This window comes from Camelus bactrianus, chromosome 18 (assembly GCF_048773025.1).
Source record: "Camelus bactrianus isolate YW-2024 breed Bactrian camel chromosome 18, ASM4877302v1, whole genome shotgun sequence".
Taxonomy (NCBI): Eukaryota; Metazoa; Chordata; class Mammalia; order Artiodactyla; family Camelidae; genus Camelus; species Camelus bactrianus.
The window spans coordinates 26,156,941-26,174,774 of record NC_133556.1 but is presented as its reverse complement, the minus strand read 5'-3'; the positions used below and the strand labels follow the sequence as shown (position 1 = coordinate 26,174,774).

General features: G+C 41.8%; 1 protein-coding gene across 1 annotated transcript in view; it reads right to left on the bottom strand.

Moving 5' to 3' along the window:
- Window positions 1-17,834, bottom strand: part of CREBBP (CREB binding lysine acetyltransferase) — a 118,209-nt gene that overhangs the window by 14,395 nt on the left and 85,980 nt on the right. The window contains exons 16-22 of the mRNA XM_074346399.1: window positions 17,551-17,740; window positions 13,107-13,225; window positions 10,748-10,987; window positions 10,231-10,319; window positions 4,823-4,903; window positions 3,248-3,304; window positions 268-345 (exon numbers count right to left, since the gene is read on the bottom strand). Coding sequence (XP_074202500.1) covers window positions 268-345; window positions 3,248-3,304; window positions 4,823-4,903; window positions 10,231-10,319; window positions 10,748-10,987; window positions 13,107-13,225; window positions 17,551-17,740 — 854 coding nt within the window. The remainder of the gene's footprint in view (window positions 1-267; window positions 346-3,247; window positions 3,305-4,822; window positions 4,904-10,230; window positions 10,320-10,747; window positions 10,988-13,106; window positions 13,226-17,550; window positions 17,741-17,834) is intronic.

Below are 17,834 nucleotides of genomic sequence, written 5' to 3'. Positions count from 1 at the left end.
GTTGCCAAACCAGTGAAATGCAGCACTCAAGTACTTTGTTGGCAATTTAAATCTCATCATTATACAAAAGTGAAGAGGCAGACTGCTTTGATTCTACAATTCCTAAAGCGGGCAAACACTTAAGACTTAAATTTAGAACCAACTGCCATCGATCTAATTGCCGGATTCCTGCTGACAACAATGAATGAAACGCAGCAGCAGCCGGCACCCTCCCCTCTGCTCTGTGCAGGATGCTCTCCCTTCCCCACATCACAGGAAATCACTCACCCTGAAGGCCAAATGATATCATAGTGGAGAACACAGATCTGATGCATCTTCCGGCCACACTCCTTGCAGTCAACGAAACTGTAAGACAGAGAGAGCGTGCTGTAACACATGGGGAGCCACACGCGGAGTCCCTGAGCCACACTCGCACCTCGTCCCCTTGATGACTTTGAGAATCTGCAGCATTAATGCATCTGCTGACTGACTGAGCCGTGTTCTAAAAATGCATCAGTATATGATACTTCCTACAGGAAAAGCTGGTTTTCTCTCCTTCTCTGTACAAGTGCCTCATTCCTCTCTTCTCTCAATCTCCTTTGCAGTCAGAAATGAAAATTTACTTCTAAAAATTGCTATGATAAACGCACAGCTTACGGGTCAGTATCAGATATTACCACTCATTTTCAATACCAGCATTTGCTGTAGGTGACTGCACATACCTTAACAAACTTGAATAACAGAGAACAATACTGTCAGTGTTGCAAACACGTGTGTCCGTAAGCCTAGGCACAGGAAACGTCTGCTCTGCATCAGTTACAAGGGTGGGGACCAAGCCAACTGGTAAATGATGGTCTTTATTCCAGCAAACACTAGCGAGACTGGGATGCACCACACTGTGCAGCTTCCACTGTGGTTCGCCTGGGCCCTGTCACCTCACCTAGGAATCTTAATCGCCAACATGCTTGAAGGTCAAAACCTTCTATTTCTTCAGCCATTCCCCTACCGCCACCACAACTTACACCTCATGGAAGACTGAAGGGACGAGAAAGTACGACATTTCTCCAAACTGTCCCAAGTCCAGGCTCTTCCTATCTGAGGAAGCTGAGCCCCACAAGCAGATGCACACTCTCATTGCTGTCAGTCGAGTCCCTGACCCCGAACTTCCCACTGCCCTTGCTGAGCAAGCCTTCAACCACACCTGGAGCCCAACCCAGCTTCTCTGTTCCTGCTCTGCTGGAGGAAAAAAGCGTGCAGAACAACAGCAGCCCTCACCTGCTGCCCTCCAGTTCCCCGGTAGTCCTGCCCTTTGCCACCACCCCGCCTACTCTATACGGTGGCTGTTCTGAACCTTCGCTCCTTCTTCAAGGGCCGTGTCACCCCCAACCAGCTCCTTCTCTGAAATCTTAGCAGCTGAGCTCAACCCCTGGGTCAAGAACTTGAAAGCTCAGTAGGCAGTAACTCCCTTAGTTTCCGTGCTCCCTCTGAAGACAGGCCATTCTCAACTCTTCCCTATGTTAGGGAAGAGGAAGGTCAAAAAAATACACATGTTCTAGAACCGATTCTATCGATTTTGAATTCAGCCTCCCTCCTCCTGCCTCTGTCTAACCACGGGGCTGGCTCCGACCCTGTGCTTCTCGCTCACGCACTTCTGCACCTCAGCCAACACCAAGTCTGGCCCCCTCCTCACCCACCCCCTGGCATGGCCTCTTCTACCAGAAGGCCCTCCTTCAGGTCTGCTTCCTCTTCCTCCCTGAGCTGCTGCTCTAAGTCTCCACCTGATTTCCCTACTGGGGAGCAATACTTCCTCCTCTCCTAGTGAATCCATCTTCCAGATCCAGAGTGATCCTTCCATAACAGAAACCCACCATGTCCTTGTAAACCTCCGCAGCTCACACAGGAGGAAATCTCCATGCCAGAGAAGGGCGTACGTGGCCCTTCACCCAGCACCCTCTGCCTCTTCGTCCCGTAGGGCTCCATCCATGCTCCCTACTTGCCCACCACTCGAGCTTACCTGCACTGTTGCCCAGTGACCTGTGTCACTTCTTTGTGTCTAGAATTCTCTGCCCATCCCCTACACCTGCTTCCAGATGAATGTCACTTTCTCCGGGATGCCACTCTGCCTGAACTGGGGCCCCTCCCTCTGGACCACCTTACTGCCTCCTGCTGTCTATGCTACCATCTCTCTGTCTCTCCTACTAGAAGATGAACAGCCGAAGGGCCAAGCCCCCTTTATTCATCCGTGTATTCCCCACTGCCTGGCACTTACTACTTCAAAGTAATGTATTTTCAAATTGAAAAGTGAATATAAGTCGTTGAGAAACTGAAAAACTGTGGGTGAGGACACATTGTGAGCAGGGAGGTGGCCGATCAGGACAAACAATCCCCTGGTCACTGACGAGACGTGTGTGAGCAGCCTCCTCACACACCAGGCACTTTGCTAAGGAATCAATATGCCCCTGCCCCACCCCGTCCCGCCCAGGGAACTGCAGGCAGGGAGACTGAGTCAGCCCCAACAGCCCTTGTGTCTTCCACTGCAGCGATGGCCCCCTTGGAGCTGGGACGTTGGGCCACGGAAGGGGAGGACCTGTTGCTCAGCTCTGGATGCACCACAGTCACATTTCCCAGACACCCCACGCAGCCCTGGACAGGCGCTCCCCACAGTGACTGGGGTGCCCTCAGGACTCAAGAGTTAGGGACCTGAGCAGGGCCACCACATGAAAAGAGCTCTGAGGCCTCTTTAGAAGCTATTACAAAGTGAACTCTGCACACACAGTATTCTCACTGATCACTGGGGGAAAGGAAAATATTTGACAATGACCTTTGAAAATATGGTGGCAAGAACACATAGCACTAGGCTTCCCATTATTTTTAAAAAGTAGTTTCTAGGAGTTTTCTTTCTCAAATGTCCCTCTAAGTGATACTAGCACCCTGCCACCAAACAGTCCTACCTTTGGTGTCTAAAGAGTCTCACAAAACAGCTTCTTAAAGACACCAGTGACCAGGTCATCAGAGAGGCTCTAATACAACCCAAACATCCACCTGATCTGATCTTTATTAACATTCAGTACATGCATACCATGCTATAGAGACATATATATTTTGTGAGAGTCTAAACAGAATCCACATCTGAAATAACGTCACACAAAAAATTCCACTCAAGGTAATATATTTATTTCCAATGTCTTCTCCCATAACCCAATCATAAGGAGGAACTTTCCTGATATGAAACCAAAATCCTAAAATTCAGAAATAGCTGTATACTCACGGTTCAGGATCCAAGGTATCATTTTTCTTCTTTTCAAACTGATCCTTTGAAATTGTCCTTTATTTTTTCAGCAGAAAAAAAAAAAAAGGAAAAACGTTAATTAAATTTATCTGTTGAGTATAAACTATAGGGTCTCTGGGGTATTATTTTGTAACTAATTCACATAAAAAATAAATGGTCAGCTGAAATCTCAGTGGAGGTAATGATGGCATAAAATGTAATTCTACAAAAGCACTACCATTTATTTTTCTCTATCTTACTTCCTCCAAACTATCATCAGCACTTATTATAAGATTTAATTAAGGTCAGTCAAAATATGATGGAAAAATTATGTTGCGATTCAAATCAATTTTCAAACAAATGTATGTTTAACGGCTACTGAATCTGACCAACACTGGTGTAACCAATTCTTCTCATTACAATTCCCTCACCAACACAAGGCAGCATGTACTTGGGGCTATTTCACTTATTCTTAAAGAGCTAAGTATTTCTTTTCTGCTGTTCCTTTGTTAACGATCAGTGTATATGTGAACTGCTTGAATCATAGAATTATACAATCCAATTATTAGTCACATAATTGGATCAAAGAATTAAGATGACATGGGATAGAAAAATAAACCAAATATGAAAAATTTTGTCGTTTTGGTCTGTATGTCTTACGGGTGGCCATGGTTTGTTCTGCATTTGAAGAAAGTAAACTTGAGTTGCAGAGTAACTGTCTGTGCCTGCTGGAAACTGCTTCGGTGGGAAGCCTTTCCTGCCTCTAGGGAGGACAGTCACCCAGTAGACTTCCCAGAGTGGTAGGAATCATGGCAGAGTCAGGAGAAAATAAAGAACCACAAAATGCTGGCAGTCCTAGGCACCTGTGGTGGCTGGCAGGTTTTTGGGTATCCCAAGCATGTAAATGCTTCAATTCACTGAACTTGTGGACTTGCTTTTTTCCTGCCACATTCTGGCCATCAGCCTACTCAAAGGTAATAAGCTTTGGGGAGGAAATGGTGAACTCAGTGAAGGAATTAATGAACTAACATTCAGGCCTGTCCACACTGGAGCTAGTGAGCAAGAGTCCAGCTTCCAACAAGGAAGAAGATATGCTTGCTCGCTGGGTCTCATCTGGGTTCTGTTAACTCCACAACTTAAAGGACAGAGGTTTCAGTCGAAGATCAACCAAATGCTATGGACAAGGTATGTACACAAGACTTGTTCCTGTTCCCACCAGTTCTGTGAAGAGGTGTATCTGAAAATTTATAATTTCCCCCAATGTAAGTTGACAGCCACTAGGAAAAAGCAAGTGTTTTAAAACAAGAGACAGAGCAAGGTCAAGAGGGACTGCTGAGCTGCGCGGGTGCCAGAGCACCGCGGTGTCTAGACGCTTGGTATGGAGGAGAGAGTGGGTGTGGCTCTGGGACTCAGCTACAACAGCCACGCTTTGAAGTGTCAGTTTGGGTTCAGTGAGTATGAAAAAACACACCACACAAACGTCAAAATGGCAGTGGTGCTCCCCTTTTAATCATAGACAGGAGGAAAACAGCAATTAAGAGTCATCTCCGAACAAAATGACAGGATGGTACTTACGTCTGGGGTTGTGAAGGGTCGTCACCCAGGGTAACATTCTCCCCCTGGATCTCTGTGAAACACTTCTCACAGAAATGATACCTGTCAGCAAGAAGGCCATACTTGGGTGAACTGGTCCATCATAACACACAGCCACCCAAGCAACGAAGCCACCAATCAGAGCAGGGCAGATCACCACGACGAAGGGGGGGCGTTGTTGGTTGATTGATGGGTCAGTGAGGACAATGAAAGGAACAGGGGTAGGTGGGGAAGGGCAGGATTAGAGAACAGGGGAGGGAACAAATAGCACAGACATAAAGGTAAGACGCAAACACCAAGACAACACAGAGCAGAAAGCCAAGGCAAAGCATTGATTAGCATCCGGTCTCACTGCACACATCACAGGCCATCATGACTAATAGTGGGCTCGTCCAGCTCCAAGATGCAAATGTTTTCAAGGAGTTGTTAATACTAGAATTGCAAGGAGCCTAAATTTTAGAGTTTGAATTTTATTTACTTAGAGAAAAATCAAATATAACTCCAGGGTCTGAGATGGAAAAAATTTACTCTGAATAAAACAGTCTGACAAAAGATCTTAAAAAAGCAATTTAAACTGTAATAGCTTTATTTTTCGAAACAGTAAATTTATGCTTGACAGCGATTCACAGATTTTACTTATGTTATTAAGCCAGATCTTTAAAGGTATGAAAATGTTGAGCACCCAGAACTGTTTTTAATCTTCTTCTGTCATTTTTCTCATGTTAATCACTTAGTTAACTGGGTTACAATAGAAATGAAACCAAATCCATATTCTAGACAAACATTTAACAGAAATGCAATCGGGGTCAAAGACTTTCCAGCCATTTATCAGTAAGAATACACAGAGAAAAAACTGTGATATATTGTATAAACAATACAATATATGTAAATCCACGAACAATCTTAAAGACTTTTAAAATTCAATTCTAAGCTTTGATTTAAACTTTTTGGTACTGGGACCAATCATTCATCAATCTAAGATAGTGATTGCTCTGACTTGGGTGACAATCCAAGTTAAGCAAATTTAGGAAGTTAATCTTTACAGCACAATCTGCATTTGAGAAATTATCCATCACCCCAATTTCTGATTATATAGAGCCTGGGCTCAAGCTATCAAATAAGAACAATTAAAATAAGAACTATTAAATGTTTGGAAAGGACACAAGTGAGAAATCAACAAAAATGTAGGCTGATGCTGCATAAAACAAGATGGGCACACGAGAATACTGCAGAAGTAAACGAGCTGAATGAGGCGAACTACACAAGCAAAAAGGATGAGTGCAAGGCAGCGGCGGCAGCACAATGGAATGCGGTTTTAGCGCTCAAAACTACGTCTACGAGATGCCAAGAGGATTAGTGTTAAAGACACTGTGACGAGACTTGGACCGTCACACTGAACCACACAGGCAGAAGGAGATGCGGCAGTCACACACACACACACACGCACGCACACAGCTATAAAGGACTGGGATTCAGGCCACTGCCTGGCCAGAATATCTTCATTAACACTAAAATAGGCCCCCACAGGTTCTAATTCTAATCTTAATTAAGCACACTTGAGCATTTTGTCGGCTGTATTTCACTGACTAAACACATACAGTGAATCAAAAGCATATAACTTCAGAGCATGCACACATCTCAAGCTTATTCAATTTTTCAGATTGTTGATGAAGAACATGACAGAGTCACTGTGGGTAGCAACTGGATTAATAAAAGCTTCTTGCTGGGACCAGTATATTTAGGATTAATTCAATCAACAAAGTCTGCCAAGATTAAAAACTGACCAGGAACAGATTAACACTGCTGTTTTTTAAAAAATATGTATCGTTTTTCTCTGAATGAACTACAGTAATATTCTGACCATTCACTATTTTGTAAATATTCTTATGGAGCCTTGAAATCATGTAGTAGAACTTCCATGTGCAGGAGGGCATGATCATCACTGGCAAGAAAGAAAAGTACATAAACTATAAACCAATTAAGTGTTAACCAGAACAATATGCAAAAAAGATAGCTCCTCAATGCCAAATTGCTTCCCTTTTAAAAATGGAACTTGGGATGGAATGGTCCAGTTCATTATGATAGGACAGCCACTGTGGGCTAGCTAAAAGAGGACTACCGAATACATTTTCAAATGAAATTGCCATGATAATTACACACTAGTATTTAAAATCTTGGACAAATTCTTAGTTTTTATTCAAGCGGGACATTGAGCCCAGCAACACCTGGGAAACAAGAATCACAAACCCACCACGTTCCACTGGAGGAAGCTGGCCCAGAGCAAACCACTGATGGCTCAACGGCAGCCCTCAGAGTGGCCACGGGAACCTGTGCTCTCTGTGTATAACTCCTGTCCCCAAGAACCCCAGGGTCAGAAACTGGGAGGGACACACAGTGAGCACGCTCTAGTGCCTGTTCAGAGCAATCAATGCCAGAGACGGTGGAGAATGAAACGTGTTCAGGTGTAAAGGGAGAGGAAGGCGCCTGGGCCTCCCTGCAGCACCTTACTGAGGTGACGACAGCCCACAGGAGGGGTGCAGCCACCCATCTGGTCAAGCAGGTTGAAACCACCCTGGCAATCAGTGGGTGACAGATGCTAATGCTGGGCTGTCCCTATCTTACAATCGAGTCCAAACTTTATTCACCCTGGAAACACATAACGGTTCAGAGATTCACTTTTCAACCTAAAGACTCTGGATGACCTTCTGCCTTGTGTGAAGGAAGCAGTATGATGAATATGGAATTGTAAAGGAGAAGTACTTCACATAATCTGATGATGATGTACATCTGGGTACCTAAGGTTAACACAATGTAACTGCACAGTTTATCTGTAAGGGTAATGTATGGAGTAAATTTTCAAATGCAGATTGTTGTTAAGTACCATATCAGTATATACAAAGAATTCAAATGTCTATAGATAATACCTATCTTATCTATAGACAATAAATGGAAAAATCTATAGAACAGTTTCCCCAACATGACTTACTTTCAAAATGTCGAAGTATGGAAACAAGTGAAAAATGTAACCATACACTAGTTTATGTATTAGATTCACTTGTTTAAACGGTCTGTAGAATTGCCTATTCTAAGTGCCCAAACAGTTTAGGACTATAAGTGCCATAAGTTATTCAAAAGAACACCACAGTGTCCATCAATAGTCAAAGTAGAGATTAAGAATGTAAGCACTTAAAATGTCCATCGTGAATCAGACCACTGCTTTCCTAGACTCACAAGGTGGTTATCTCTTCGAGGTCAGTATTCTAGGAAGCATACCTTGTGAGACTCAGCTGAGGAGCAGCATGCTTACACTCTTAAAATGTATTATGAGTAAAAGAGAATGCCTTTATTCATGGTTCTACTCTTAAGGAAAACACATTATTTTTGTTCAATAAAAATTAAGTCCTCTATAGAAATAAAATGGGACATTTCGGAACTTTCAAAACAATCCCATGTTTGCACTCCGTCGACAACCTCCTCCGTGGGGCAGCAGTGCGTGCTCATGCCAGCGACTCCACTGAACTTTAACTGCTCTCAACTTAAGCATGGCTAAAATCTGTGCCAATCGGCAAAGGCAGGGTCCCAAAGGACCCAGAAACAGTGAAATCAACAATGAAAGGCCCTCAAACTTAAGATATGGTGACAAGCAACCCACTGTCTGCTCTTCCTTCTAAACGCGAACTGTTTGGGGCACTCAGCAGTGGGGGCATTTTTCAGGGTATAGTTAGTTTTAGCCTATTCTCTTAAAAGTTCGTAACTTTATTTTGCTTGGCACATAACAGTTTCCAAAGTGAAATCCTATTCATTATCTCTTTGGAGGCTGATAACTAAGGCTATCAGGGAAGTTGTTACCATGCCCATTTGTTGGATAAGAAGGTTAAGCTTGGTATGTTATGGGGTGTGTAAACGGAGGGGCCAGAACCTCCAGAACAACACTTGTCACTATAGGAAGGACTCCATTACAAAAGGGCTATGGTACCATTTCAAACTTTCAGATTTAAAACGCTTTTATTGCTACAAGGGCAAGCCAAGATAGAAATTAAATTCCAAATGTTAAAATATCTTCAGCAGGACGGTTGTGCTGGCTGTACTTCCAACAGAGGTTCTTTCTGGGGACACCCATCTTTCCCCTCGAACCAGCATTCCACTAGGATAAGTGAGCTGAATAAGGCTTGGAAATCTTGTCTTAAGATATTCATAGGTCAACAGTTCTTTTTTTTTTTTAAATAGGATTTTGATGGGAGCTGTCAATTATCTTGAATATGGTTAGACATTTTTAAAAAACTAAAATAATTTAAAAAACATAGCTGGAAAAAAATAATTGCAAAATTTCAAATTATTCATGCCTGTGCATGTACCTTTGAACAAATAAAAAGCCCTGTACTTAACTTCTTTGAAATATAAGGACATATATAATTACTCCAAGCAAACATAAGATCAAAATAATCAAAACACCAAACTCTAAATGGTGATATTTAATACTTGAACCTGAGGACACAGAACAGGCATGAAGCTCCATCTTGGTCACATAAAGAATTTAGCTGCTGATTCACAAAATGGAGGCAATGTAATTGAATCTGACAAAGAATTACAGCCTGTGTTTCAGGGCAAGATGCCCTCCATGCTACGGTGACATGTGGCCACTAAAGCAATGGATACAAAGTAGCTTAATTTTCAAAACAACCCCCAAACCAGGAAGTTGTACTTCCATGGGGGAATCACCTATAACAAAAATTATTTTCATTCTCCTTCTATTCAAGACATGGAATCTATTCTTAAGCCATCTCCACATTTCAAAAGAATAGCAAATATTTCTCAAGCATACCTACCACTCACAAAACCTCGAAAAGGCTATCTCATGATAGGAAAATTGATCTTAAACTCAACAAAAACACTAATTTCATTCTGTATTGTGCTACCAGTTAAAAAGTCTATGGCCTGAATTTTTTTTTTTTTTTTAATGAATTAGCACTAACACAAGTCCTTCTATCAGACTGTCCAGGCCAAATTAGCTAGGCAAATATTTATACACTGATTGGTAAAATATAATGCTTCAACTTTATTAATATCTTTAAAAAAGGATGTCAACCTTTATTAGAGTTACTCTTAACTCCAGAGTTTCTCATGTTGGTTTGGCACATTTTGGCTTGATACATGTACCTGATCCAAGCACTGCAGCAAGCAGTTTTGAACTTAAAATTTTACACTATAAAAGCCTGCTTTTAAGTTAAGAGACCATAGGCCTATCTGAATACTGAGAAGCAATGAAATTTCAGCTCTTTTCACTGAAACTTCAGGAAAGAAATAACGTACCCAGGCTGTCATCAGATGAGCATAACTTGCCCTAAGACCTTCCTTTTGTCCTGTAATTCAAGAAATTGCTCAGTGCTCACCTGTTCTGATAGCTGTAGTACGCAGCATCGCGAGGAATTGTACACAGCTGCTTCCCGTAGCAGCACAAAGTCTGAGGGGAAAACTCATACTGCAAAAACAAAGGAGAAAATACTAAAAATGTACTCCACTTACTGTCATGTAATGGTCTAGTCCAATATTGAGTGTTAGCTTTAGCTAGTAAATTCTTTTTATTAGTACACTGGATAGTCTTAACAATTTTCATAGCTATTTAGACTTTTTTGGGGGGATACAATGGGACAGAATTAGCGTCTAAGAGACATTTACTACAGATAGAGGAATGGACATAGGGGCAGCCAGAAATGCTTAACCCAAGATCTTCCCCCATAAGTACCTCTAGCTTCAGACAATCAACTGGTTTACAAAAGACCAGCATCCACTGGGTACTTCTCAGTACACAAGTGTGGCCAAAATATTGAGTCTCTCATATCATCATAAAATTCTTTTTGGCTAGATTAACAAGGGAAGTTTATTTTCCAGGAAAACTTTCAACTGTACCTTGCGTCCACAGCAATATCCAAGGGACTGCATAACAGGGTCAATTTCTTGCTCAAAGACCTCTGCGAGTTTACTGCAGAACTTGTAGACCCGGGACGTCTTCCGATTATAGAGCCAGGCGTTGTTGAACATGAGCCAGACATCGTCCACATACTGCCAGGGTTCCTGGTACTGCCCTGTATCCAGCTTCCGCTTGATGGTGGAAAGGTCCATGGGATTCTTCACAATGTCAAAATAATCCTTAAAGACAAAACAATCTCAGTTTAGTGGATCCCCCAAATTCTGAATGCCGGTCTTATCTGGCAGCTTTATCTTAAAGTAAAACAGCAGTAGAAAGCAACAGTAAAATTTCATTTCTAATAGTGAGAAATTGGAATTGAAAAAGAACCTCTGATATTCCTCTGATTTTACTACCTGAAATTGTAATTAATATTTTCAAGTGTGATCAAATTATTACAAAGGCAAAGTAAAAATAGTATTAAAATAATTATTTAATAAAAGATGTTTTTTAATGTAAACTTTTTTAAAAATAAGGGTTTTGACCCACTGAATTAAAATCATCAGCATATTTACCAAATAAAATGTTTTTCTAGAGATTCACTTCTAGCAAGCAAAATGACATTCCAAGACAAACACAAACACAAACCAAAAATAGTAACACTGCTGAACAGAATCTGTTGGGTCACCATGGCCTTTGCAATAGCATCCAGGGATAGCAAAGTGGGAGGCCTGTGTTTTACAACTGATGTTCACCAATTTTTTTTTTTCTTTTTTAATCAAAGCTTAGTTGATTTACAAGGTTGTTAGTTTCTGGTGTACAGCATAGTGATTCAGTTATATATAATATATATTTAAAATTATACATGATCTTTTTCATATTCTTTTTCCTTATAGGTTATTACAAAATATTGAACGCAGTTTCCTGTGCTACACATTAGCACCTTGTTGTTCATCTATTTTATATATAGTAGTTTGTATCTGCTAATCCCAAACTCCTAATTTATCCCTCCCCCATCCCCTTTGGTAACCATAAATTTGTTTTCTATGCCTGTGAGTGTGTTTCTGTTTTGTAAATATGTTCATTTGTATCATTTTTTTTAAATTCCATATAAAAGTGGTATCATGATTATTTTTTTCTTTGTCTTACTTCATTTAGTATGATAATCTCTAGATCCATCCATGTTGCTGCAAATGGTATTATTTCATTCTTTTTAACGGCTGAGTAGTATTCCATTGTGTGTGTGTGTGTGTGTGTGTGTGTGTGCGTGCGCGCGCGTGCACACACATAGATACAATTTCTTTATCTAGTCATCTGTCGATGGACGTTTAGGTTGCCTCCTTGTCTTGGCTACTGTAAACGGTGCTGCTATGAACACTGGAGTGCAGGTATCTTTCCAAATGAAAGTTTTCTCTGGGTATATGCCCAGGAGTGGGATTGCTGGATCATATGGTTAACTCTATTTTTTAGTTTTTCTAAAGAATCTCAATGCTGTTTTCCATGGCGGCTGCACCAAGTTACATTCCTACTTACAGTGTAGGAGGGTTCCCTTTCCTCCACATCCTCTCCAGCATTTATTGTTTGTGGACTTTCTAATGATGGCCATTCTGACTGGTGAGGTAATACCTCATTGTGGTTTTGGTTTGCATTTCTTGATAATTAGCAGTGTTGAGCATCTTTTCAAGTGCCTACTGGCCATCTATATGTCTTCTCTGGAGAAATGGCTATTTAGGTCTTCTGCTCATTTTTTGATTGGGCATCATTTGTTTGTTATTGGGTTGTATGAGCTGTTTGTCTATTCTGGAAATTAAGCCTTTGTCAACTGCATGCATCATTTGCAAATATTTTCTTCCAGTCCATAGGCTGTCTTTTCATTTTGTTTATGGTTTCCTTTGCTATGCAAAAGCTTGTAAGTTTGAGTAGGTCCCATTTTATTTTTACTTTTATTTCTATTGCCTTGGGAGACTGACCTAGGAAAACATTGCTACAATTTATGTCAGAGAATGTTTTATCTATGTTCTCTTGTTCATCAATTCTTTAAATCCATTCTTGCAGACAAAGCCTTACCCAGAGCCCAAATATCAAGGCTACAGAGGCCACGTGCTCCAGGGTATGCTCCCCACATCTCACTGTTACCCACTCCATGGACCCTTGAGCTTAACAGAACCAGCTGGAAACACACATTTCAATCACTAAGACAAAAGTGTATTATTGTTTTGACAGAAAAAAATTTTTTATATTGGGGAAAAAAAAATCTTCAAAACAAGGGGCTTTATTTTACCTGACTTTAAAAGATAAAACAATGGATACTCATGAATTACACTGGTGATGTTACCACATGTTTTTAAAGCATCAACTTACTGGAATTCCTAGGAGCTGGGGATCTACAGGCTGCCGAAAAGGTAAGGACTCCGGATCCTGTCGATACAGTGCTTCTAGGGTTGGCATCAGAGCCTGGCGTAACTCCTCCGGCTTAAAGACTGCAGTTAGGAAATAGGAAACGACACTGTTTACAAGGCACCCAGACTCCTTCTCCAAAACATTTCAAAAGGAAGCCCAGGCTGCTGCTGAGAAGGTCCAAATCATTTCCCTTCCAGCCGTGAAGCTTCTGAGGGCTCATTCACCGTGGGGTCCATGGGTGTTCTAAAGCCGCAATTCAGGGACTGGGAAAACACAGCCAGACTAGGGTTTTTAAAAACTGCACTCACATCATGAGGCAAAAAAAGCAAACTGAGAAGTTTGCTTGTTCAACGTAAAGGCTTCCAATGTTAAAACTTCCTTGGAATAGAAAATGATGCTAACTCCCAAATCTGCTTCATTGATCAAGTGGGTGTAAATAAAGTCAGTTCACTGGACGGGGCCTTTCCTCCTCCGAAGAAACTTGTCTGTCCTTGGCTGAAGTAAACTCAGACCACTTGAGATGATGGTTTTGTATTACAAACTCACAAACAAATGTATACAGTAACAGAGCTAGAAAAACAAGACCCCCCCCAATTCTGTACTATACCCTCCCACATGTAGCAATGCCCGTTCTCCAACTTCTAGGCCAGACAATTCCTACTGCACTTTCTGTCGTCACCAATGTAAGGACAAATATGGCTGCCAAATACATTCAGGATGGTACATTTATACAAAACCCTAGTGAGTTCTAACGACATGGGAAACCCGCATCCCGCAAAGCTCACATATGCTTCTACACACGGTAAAATGACCAGAGGCAAACAGCACAAAGGAGTTCTGATGACTTAGGTCATAAGTGATAAGAGGTTTCCTCTTTGTGGTTTTTTGGATTGTGAAAAGGTTTCCTACAACACACATGTGGTAAACTGTAATTTATAAATCAGATTAAAATAACCGTAAACATTTAAAGTTCCAGCTGGGAAGTGGCATGCATCAAGTATATTGAGAGATGAAAACACTGGCTGGGAAGTTTCCAGAGAGTTTATTGCCATCAGAGCCAGCGACTGCCTGACCTCCTGACGGAACAGCCTCCTACGCTCCAGGACACCTGGCACACTAGACCGGGGCTGGCTGCTGGAGGTCAGCAAGCATGTGACACCCAGTACAGCGCTCCCCAGCAGACGCTCCCCAAGACACTCCCCGGCAGGCACAAAGGCCTGGTCTAGGGAGCAGAAGTGCCCTGTGGAGGCCCCTGAAACACACACAAATCCTGCCTTCAGCTAACCCCTTTTCTTCTAGTCTTCTAGGCTTTTCACAGAGATGAAGCCGCGCTTGGTTTTCTTTGAATAACTATAAGAAAACAATTCTTTAGTTAATCAATAGCTTTTTCATTCTTCTAGACCAAGGGTCAGCAAACCATGACCCACGGACCAAATCTGGCCAGATGCCTGCCTTTGTATGGCCTTGAGCTAAGAATGGTTTTTAAGTTTTTTAATGGTTAGGGAAAAAGTATTTCATGATATGCAAATTACACAAAATCAAATTTTGGTCTGTAAAACTAAAGCTTTATTAGAATACGGCCAAGCTCATCTGTGCACATGTTGTCTGTGGCTGCTTTCCCACATCACAGAGCTGAGTAGCTGCAACAAAACCTTATGACACACTAGGGCTAAAGTATGTACTTTCTGGCCCTGAAGTTTGCTGATGTCCTGCTCCAGCCCCTTTCATCTCCCTAGTGGTAATAAAAAGTAATATGGCCTTACTTGCATCTCACTTTGTTTTTTTTGTTTTTGTTTTTGTTTGGGGGGGGTTAGGTTTATTTATTTACTTATTTATTTATTAATGGAGGTACTGAACCCAGGACCTTGTGCATGCTAAGCACGTGCTCTACCACTGAGCTACACCCTCCCCACCATGTGTCTCACTTTGGATGACTGTTCATTCGTTCATGAAACATCTGTGTAATACCTATGCTGAGGAAAAGTCATTTTCAAACTCTTTAACCACCATATTGATGGAATAAGACTGAGTGAGTGGAAGTAGCAGTCAGAAGCTGTGTTTGAAACAGGTTCTCTGCCAGTGACTCATACGGTGTGCTTAGGAGTAAGTCACTGCACTTCTCGGGCCTCCAGATCTTTTGCAAACAATCAGGATGGTGTACTACATCAGCAGTCCTCCGAGCACTGCCCACGGAGGCCTTGCAGACCCCGGTGCTGTCTAATACAGTAGCCACCGGCCATATGTGGTTACCTGAATCAAAACGAATTGATATTAAATAAAATTAAAAATCTACTTCCACAGTCACACATGCAACATTTCAAGTGCTCAGGAGCCACGTGACTGCCATATGGAACGTGCAGATATGTAACACTTCCATCGCTGCCAGAGGCCCTTTCTTGGGCTCTGTGAAATCAAATTTATTCCATAATATAAAACAATTTTCATGTTACCACTATGTCGTCATTTGCCTTTTGCGCTGTGCTGACATTCACACGATAGGGCAAAAGCAGCAGTGAGTAAATCACTAGCCCCGCAACACGAGACTTGACTCGGCGGCCACCCCACTCTATGCTGCTGCTCTGCACACACAAGACAAGGATGTCAACTGCAGGGATGGATGTCCTTGATGAAGGACTGAAAATTCTTACTTTTATTAAATCTCAGCCCTTGGCTACATGTCCTTTATTCTGTACGACAAACTGGGAAGCTGTCATAAAGCACCTCTGCTGCACGCCGTGGTTGTGTGGAGAGGATGCACTGGTGTGAGTGCTGAGAGCGGACGTAACTGCTTTTCTTCATGGAACACATAAAACTAGAAAACATGTCTCACAGACAAGCTGTGGTTATTTAGGTCTCAGTATGGGACAGACATTTTCTCAAAAATGAACAACGTAAGCCAGTTCCCTCCAGGACAACTCTATTTTCTACCAGTGATAAAATCTGGATTTTGATCAAAGATTAGAATTTTGAAAACTTATGCCACATGAGCTTGACAGCTTGTCAAAATTTACAAGATTTTTTTGAAGAGATTTCATAGTGATATTAATGAATGTGGTTTTTCAAAATTTCACATAATGAAATTATGTCATTTGGAAGATGTGCATAACTCAGTGAGTCAAATTCCTAGATGACCAAAGGACTATGTTATTAAAAAAAAAGAAAAATCATGCAAGGGCAAAAGATCCATTCAAGATAAAAAACAAACAGATTCTAATGCCAGAGGACGAAAAATTCAGTGCTACGGATTCAGATTTCACACTGCAACTAACCTTTAGTAAACCTCCAATTGTTGAGTGGTGGTATAGTATCAAAAAAGAATATCCACAACGACCTGAGAAGGCTACTAAAGTGCTCTTCTCTTTATCAACTACTTACCTGAATGGGGCAGGATTCTCTTCATGTACTTCACCCAAACAACGTAACACAAGAGCGAAAGCAGAGGCAGATACAGAACCCAGCTGTGCCCACTTAACTCCCTGAGTAATAAAACTGTAACAGAAAATGTCACTACTCTATTTTTGTTTTGAAAGTTATTTTACATAAAAATGTGTTATTTATGAATGCCATGTAACAGATTTGCATTTATATAGATTAAATATTTTAAAAAATCTAATAGGGTAAATAGTGACAGATAATCCATACAAACAAAAACTTCTCTGGCGTCCTCAATTTTTAGGAATATAAAGAGGTCTGAGACCTGCCGTATCATGATCTCCAGGGTCTCTTCTAGCAGCAAATCTACACGGTATGAGCCTTTAACATTATTCTGCCATCCTTCCTAAGTGCATCACCAGCAGCCCTCAACTACCTGAGCCCCGTCTCACATTTCCAAGGGTCTCTTGACAAATTTCTGACTCCCTGTTACCTCCTTACTTTGGACACATCTCAAATGGATTCTATCCAACTTCCACTGTGAGGCTGGCTTATCCTGTCGCCCCTTCTTGCTGCACTAGTCAGATTCTCTCTCCTATCCCGTGACTTTGGGCACCTAGTTTTCTGTCCGTATCAGAAGAAACCTACAAACTCCAGTGCATACACGTTGCCATGGTGATAATTTCCCTAACCTCAAGCTTCCAATCACCTTCTCGCTTGAATACATCAGTGGTTGTCCGTGGCCTGCCAAGTACAGTCAGCACCAACCCAGACAGGCTGCTTGCGCGCTGCCCCTTGGAGACTCAGCTCGCTTCTCGTCCCTAGCATAGACCCCATGGGCCCTCGCCCGGGAGTCAGCTTACTGCCACCATTTCTAAAACTCAGGGAATGGCAGGCAAGGGTAAAAGGAGGGATGGAATTTTTTTTTTTCTGCTTTAGCTTTTTCTTCTGCTTTAGCTTTTAATCCACAGTATAGAATCACAACACAATAGAAAAGCAGCACTGTTTAGGAAGCTCAAAGAACACGACATACTCTTTTTGCGAGGCTGCGAAGGAGAAGTTGACTGAGAGGCCGTCCCATTTGCGCTGCTCTCTTCTTCCTCTTTAGCTTCGACTTTCACTTCAGGTTTCTTTTCATCCACTTCCATTGGTTCCGATTTCTGCTCTGCTGGGTCTGTTTCTTCTTTAACTTGAGAAGATCCTTGTAAATCCTCCTCCATCATCTTGAGAAAAACCAAATTACAGATAATGATATATGAAAATCAAAGACCTGTATTTTAACTCAGCCTTACTGGAAGACTCTTAAAAATCTACCTG